This window comes from Silene latifolia, chromosome X, assembly GCF_048544455.1.
Source record: "Silene latifolia isolate original U9 population chromosome X, ASM4854445v1, whole genome shotgun sequence".
NCBI lineage: Eukaryota > Viridiplantae > Streptophyta > Magnoliopsida > Caryophyllales > Caryophyllaceae > Silene > Silene latifolia.
In genome coordinates, this window is record NC_133537.1 from 12,283,604 (window position 1) to 12,289,603 (window position 6,000).

Below are 6,000 nucleotides of genomic sequence, written 5' to 3' on the forward strand. Positions count from 1 at the left end.
GTGTTACAGCCAAAACACGGACTTGTCACAACACATAATTCCTCATCCAAATTTGTTCCAAACAATAATATACAAATGGGTAACATAAATTAAACATAAGCATACTCATCTTACTCCATTCATTCATTTATCAACAAGATCGTCTCAAACAACAACAAACAACAACAAACAACAACAAACGACAACAAACGACAACAAACAACAACAAACAACAAATACAACTACTAATGTGACATTAATTCGTCGAGTGACTCGGAATAGTTAGCTTAAGCTATAAAAAGAGAACAATAACAGTTGATAAAGAGCCCTAGAAACCGAAATCACTCATCATCTTCTACAATAAATGAGTCCCCTAACTCATCTTCAAATTCTTCACCTATAAGAACAACAAAAACACAATTATTAAGCTTAAATTCGAAAACCCTAAAAGATGAGTCTTAAAACAAAATTGGGGGAAATGAAAATAAAGCTTACTAGGAGATGAGGATTGAAGAGAGGATTCCAAATATATAATTTTTATGAGATTTGGTGGAGAAATGAAGGATTTATGGTGGATTTAGGGATTGTAAGGAGGATTTTTTAAGATGAATTTGGTGTTTGATGAAAGGAAGAGAGAGAGTGAATTATGGAGGAAATGAGAATTGAAAGAGGGGACAAATGGGGGTAGGTGGTCGGTCCAAATGGTGTGGGAAGGTGGTCAATTGTTTACGTTTTGGGTTCGCTTCGACGATAATTAGAAATATTCGTCGAACGCGATTTCCGAGAATATTAAAGTTCTTAAACACGATTTTACTAAAAGATTAAGTACTCATATGCCCAATATCCAAACTCGTTTACCCAACGACCGTAAGAAATGGGAAAATCCCAATTTTACGACTTTTATCCGAAATCTATTTTATCAAAGGAAAAGGTTTAAACATAGTTTAAATCACTTTTAAACATTTCTAATTTATCAAAAATAATTACATTTCTTCAAAATAAAATAAGATTATATTTTATTAAATAAATTTTATTTCAAATAAATTAATATTAAATTAAAATAGATTAAAATATTACTTTTAAAATAAAATAAAGGTCTTCAAATTTAGGGGGTGTTACAATCATCCCTCCTTTTAAGAAGTTTCGTCCCCGAAACTTAAAAGAAGGAACATTGTATATATGTAGGTCTATCTCTTTAAAATCAAGTAAACAAAATCTTCAAAATATGAACGTATGAAATATACGTGTGTTTTCAATGGAACGGAATATCCTCGTCGGCCGTTCAAGAACATCAACATTCCAAATCAAAGACATAAAAGTATATATTTTTACACCAACAAATGAGAAAACCAATTATCGGACGTCTCCAATAACGAGCCTTAACACTCATTGACGTTAAAACCAGTGGAAAACATTAAAACATTTTCAAAAATCTTTAGTTCGAAACTCTATAATAAGGATAATAACTCCACTAGCTATGACCAAACTCTAACTACGACTTTTATACAACTAAGCAATGACTACTAACGCGGAGAATATTCCAGGGAAGGAGAGGAACACTCGAAAGGATAGCTAAAACTCACAAGGATTAGATAAAGGAACGGAAAGTACCTCACGAGAAGAGTTCGGGATATTTAGCTAACATAGAAGATTCAGGCTCCCAAGTTTCTTCTTCGACATTTCCACAACGCCAAAGGATACGAACTAGGGGCACCACTTTGTTTCTAAGTTGCTTGTTTGCCCTTTCGAGGATTCGAATCGGCCTTTCTTCCAAAGCCAAGTTAGGTTCCAAATCTGGGATTTCTTCTTGAATGACATGGCTCGGATCACTAATTTACTTCCTCAACTGAGATACATGGAAGACATCATGAACCTTGCTCAAATTCGGGGGCAACTCTAAACGGTAAGCAATGGGACCAATCTTCTCAAGCACACGGAAAGGTCCAATGTATTTGGGACTCAGCTTTCCTTTCACACCAAAACGTTTCACCCCTTTCATAGGTGACACCTTAAGGAATACTCGATCATCAACCTCAAAGGCAAGTGGTCGACGACGGGCATCAACATACGATTTCTGTCGGTCTTGAGCGGCTTTCATACGCTCTCGAATGATCTGAACCTGATTGATGGTCTCAGTCACCAAATCGGGTCCCAACACATGAGCATCTTGGACTTGATTCCAACAGACCGGACAACGGCACTTCCTACTATACAAAGCTTCATAAGGTGACATCTTGATAGAAGTATGATAGCTATTGTTGTAGGAGAATTCAACAAGAGGTAAGCACTTCTCCCAAGAAGTGTGGAAGTCTAAAGTACAAGCACGGAGGAGGTCCTCTAAAGTCTGGATAGTCCTCTCATCTGTCCATCTCAGAGCGGCATGAAAAGCGGTACTCATCAGTAGCTTACTACCCATGGCTTCTTGCAAAGCAGTCCAGAAACGGGAACAGAATCTCGGGTCACGATCTGAAACTATATCCTTAGGCACTCCCTAATAATAGAAAACTACCAAAACAAGATACACATAGAAATTGTTCCAACCTACCTCCCTTACGGCAGCCAAGGCACCAGCCAAGAGGCTGACTGAATGATCCATCAAGCAATCGCTCGAGTAGCAGTCTCAACAGGGTCAAGGGTGAGCATGACATCTGATTTAGAAGCAGCATAATCCCTGATCTTCACCCTAGCAGCCTCCATATTGTCCACCCTGGCTCTCACTTCCCTGACCGGGGCAGAAACATCATCTTCAATTTTCCTTTTTTGGGCTGCTGAACTTGTTTCAAAGCAGGGCACCATGTATAGCAGTGACCTTGGCAGCATCAAACTGTTCAGTCAAGTCAATAACAGGCTCAGCATCCCCGCTTCCCTGGGAACCTTCCTCCTTGATCTTAGCCAGCCTGGCTGAAAGGTCAGCCATACCAAACCTGGCAAGGCAAATAGATGACCTGGTGGCTGCAACCCAAAATACTATATTAGCAATATAAACCAAACATTATCAGGAAACTAAAGTAAAAAGAAAGGAAAGATTAAGATAGACTTACTGCCTGAGGTAGTGGCGCTAGCAACCCTTGAAGCTTTAGCCGCCCTGGGAGCACCGTCAGCCTTCAAATAGCGTGGAAGGTGACCAACCCCAAAACAGAGAGGCCAAGACCTCTCCAAAGGAAGAATAGCAAGGAAAGCAGAAACATTAGGAGTGGGATATTCGGTTTTAGTAACCCAGTCATCAACTGCACACATAAAAGGTATGACTTATTATAATTTTCATTTTATTTTTCACTAATAAATAAAACATGCAGGGCAAAGAAGGAAATCAAAAAGGCTCACCAGCAACGCAGGCCTCATGATTCAAATACGCCAAGTCAGGACCCACAGAATTGGTCCTGGCAAACATATACCTAGCAGCCCAGCCTTTATCATGGCCGCTATCCAAGTTACTCAAAAGAGGAGTAGTAGACGCCCTGACCTTAAAACTTATACGGCAAGGACTGTTTGTTTTAACAGCATAACAAGTCTTCAAGTCGTCAAGAGAAAAAGAAATATTGTGTTTTTTACAGAGATTCTCAATGGAATATACAACCTTCCACACCATTGGCATTAACTGATAAGATGGAACACCGATCTCCTTAATAACCTCAACCATAAGAGGAGAAAAAGGAAGCTTACAGCCTGCTCTGAAAGCCCAGTCATGGATGCAGAACCAACCAGGACAAGCCAGTCGGCCCTGATAGGAGAATTCTCAGGGATCCAGACTTCAGCATCAGCAGGGATGATCCCCTTATCCTTCAAAATCTTCTCAAACTCAGGCTTCAAACGGTTTGCAGGAGACTGATCTTCATTTAAAGCCTTCGTAGGCTTGAATTGAAAATAACCATGAAGTATTGAGATCATCTTCAATGGAGAATCACTCGACTTATTTACTGTGGGAGATGGAGCAACAGAAGAAGTAGGCAGATTTTCAGAAGAAGTTTCCTCAGGATTCTGAGGAGGAGGAGTTGCAGGAACCGCTGCCCTGGTAGACTTTTTCTTTGCAGCCATTATTTGAAAGATTATGAAGAATTGATTAAAGATTGAAAAAAGATTAAGGGAACTGAAGAGAAAGATTATTAAAGAGAGAAAATGAGAAGAGATTGCTTTGGTGAAGTTCAACTTAATGAAGCACGCAGGTATTTATAATGAAGAGGATTAGGGTTTCAGCCGCAAAGGAAGTAGATAATCATTAAGGAAGTTGCAGTAAATATCACACGCGTCAGCAATTGCAGTAAAATAGCCGTTACAGGGAACTGACTAGGGAAAACTTAACCGTTGGGTAATCTTCCTAAAAATAAAGTTATCTCCTCATTTTTTCGTCCTGGCACACTGCAAATAAGGAGATAAGGGGGCAATTGTTAGGCCTGGAAATCCGCAGACCTTCCTGATCAGTATCCCAACTGAAACTGACTGTCAGGCTGTCAGGGCGTCAGGCTATCAGGGCACATGAAGATAGGCGCCAGGCCATGGAGAGGACAACGATCAAAATATCAGGACGATATTAGACCATATACGCGTGTTTTGAAGGAATTATATACACAGCATTAATGTATGAAGATTTCGCAGTAAATGCAGTAATCAAGGGTAGCCATTATTACAGGCAATAATGGAGAATAATCCGCATTCAATATCATATCAAGCCGTCGTTCAAGATGGAAGCCTATATAAGGAACACTTTGAAGATATTGGAGACATCCCATTCACACGCTAGAAGAAGCATACACAATACATAGAGAGAAATATAAGCACTGTTATTATCATACAATAATTCTCCCAAATTACATAGTAAAATCCTCTCCTGGCTTGGTGCCCGTAGTTTTTTCCCATTCAAGGGTTTTCCACGTACAAAATTACTTGTCTTATTATTCTTATTATTATTTCATTTACAGCTTATTATTGTACCCTGACGACCTGACCAACAGACTATCTAGAGCTAGTTAACCTTACACAAGTCTATCCTGACCTGATTTTGCCTTGCGCAAAATCCACACAAAACAATAGTCAACATAGTTCTCACCATGGACCAGCAGTCCATAAGATTGTCCAGAAGAGAATAAAGAAAGATGGAGGTTAACAGAGGACATGCTAGCTGTTAGGAGACATGTCCCTTTCCAAATCAATGCACATATATATTTTATGGTTATTGTCCAAGTAGTTGTGTATTAGCTTATATACTCGTGTAGTTTGCAGTGTTACATCACAATTTAATATAACAAAATCTTCACAAAAGATATCTGCTTCAATCTCTATCTTCCAACTCTTTAATGCAGTCTTCTAATGTCCTTATTGGCATCAAACTCAATACACTAATCCTCTCTTCAATGGCAGGGGTGGTAATCTCAAGCATCCAAGTGGCCGGATTGTAGCCATCAGGCATGGGAGGCACTCCATTTATTCCCTGGGTAACAATATATAACACCAAATTTAAGAGATGGAGGCCAAATGATGCTCTGGTAAAGAGTAAGTGGATATGTAAGAAAACATGGAGGCCAATCATTTCCTTTTCTTCTCCACAATTTACTTTCGTGTATTGTCCTACATTTTACAATTGTATTATCCCTTGTCTCCACTTTTCATTGTTTTTCCACCTCAGACCTCACATTGACAACTCTACGACAATCCAAGTAGCCAACCCCAAATCATTTAGAGAGTAAGGCATCTATTGTTGTTGGTTTTGTTGTTTTCCTTTTATACCATCACATTGTCAAAAATAGCATAGTCCAAGATTGAAGTCTTAGCTATCTTACATGGTTACACCATTTGTAAATTACTTAGTGAACCAACGAGTTTCAAACTAAGTTATCTAAAAAGGGCTTAAAGTTGAAGGCTAGTTTCACCTAAAAATACTGAAGAAACCCAATTTGATTAAGATAGTGTTGATGATGCCTTAAGACAAATTAATCTCATTTGTTATTTAATTGTGTGCCTCTTAAGTTTAACCATGTAGCATGAAGCTCCAATTGTCAATTCAAGGTTATCAAGAATGTCATCATG

At 38.8% G+C, this 6,000-nt stretch overlaps 1 protein-coding gene across 1 annotated transcript in view; it reads right to left on the bottom strand.

Moving 5' to 3' along the window:
* Positions 1-5,655, bottom strand: part of LOC141622901 (ABC transporter G family member 31-like) — a 49,161-nt gene extending 43,506 nt beyond the window's left edge. The window contains exon 1 of the mRNA XM_074438925.1: positions 5,311-5,655. Coding sequence (XP_074295026.1) covers positions 5,311-5,503 — 193 coding nt within the window. The 5' untranslated portion in view covers positions 5,504-5,655. The remainder of the gene's footprint in view (positions 1-5,310) is intronic.
* Between the last annotated feature and the right edge of the window lie 345 nt (positions 5,656-6,000).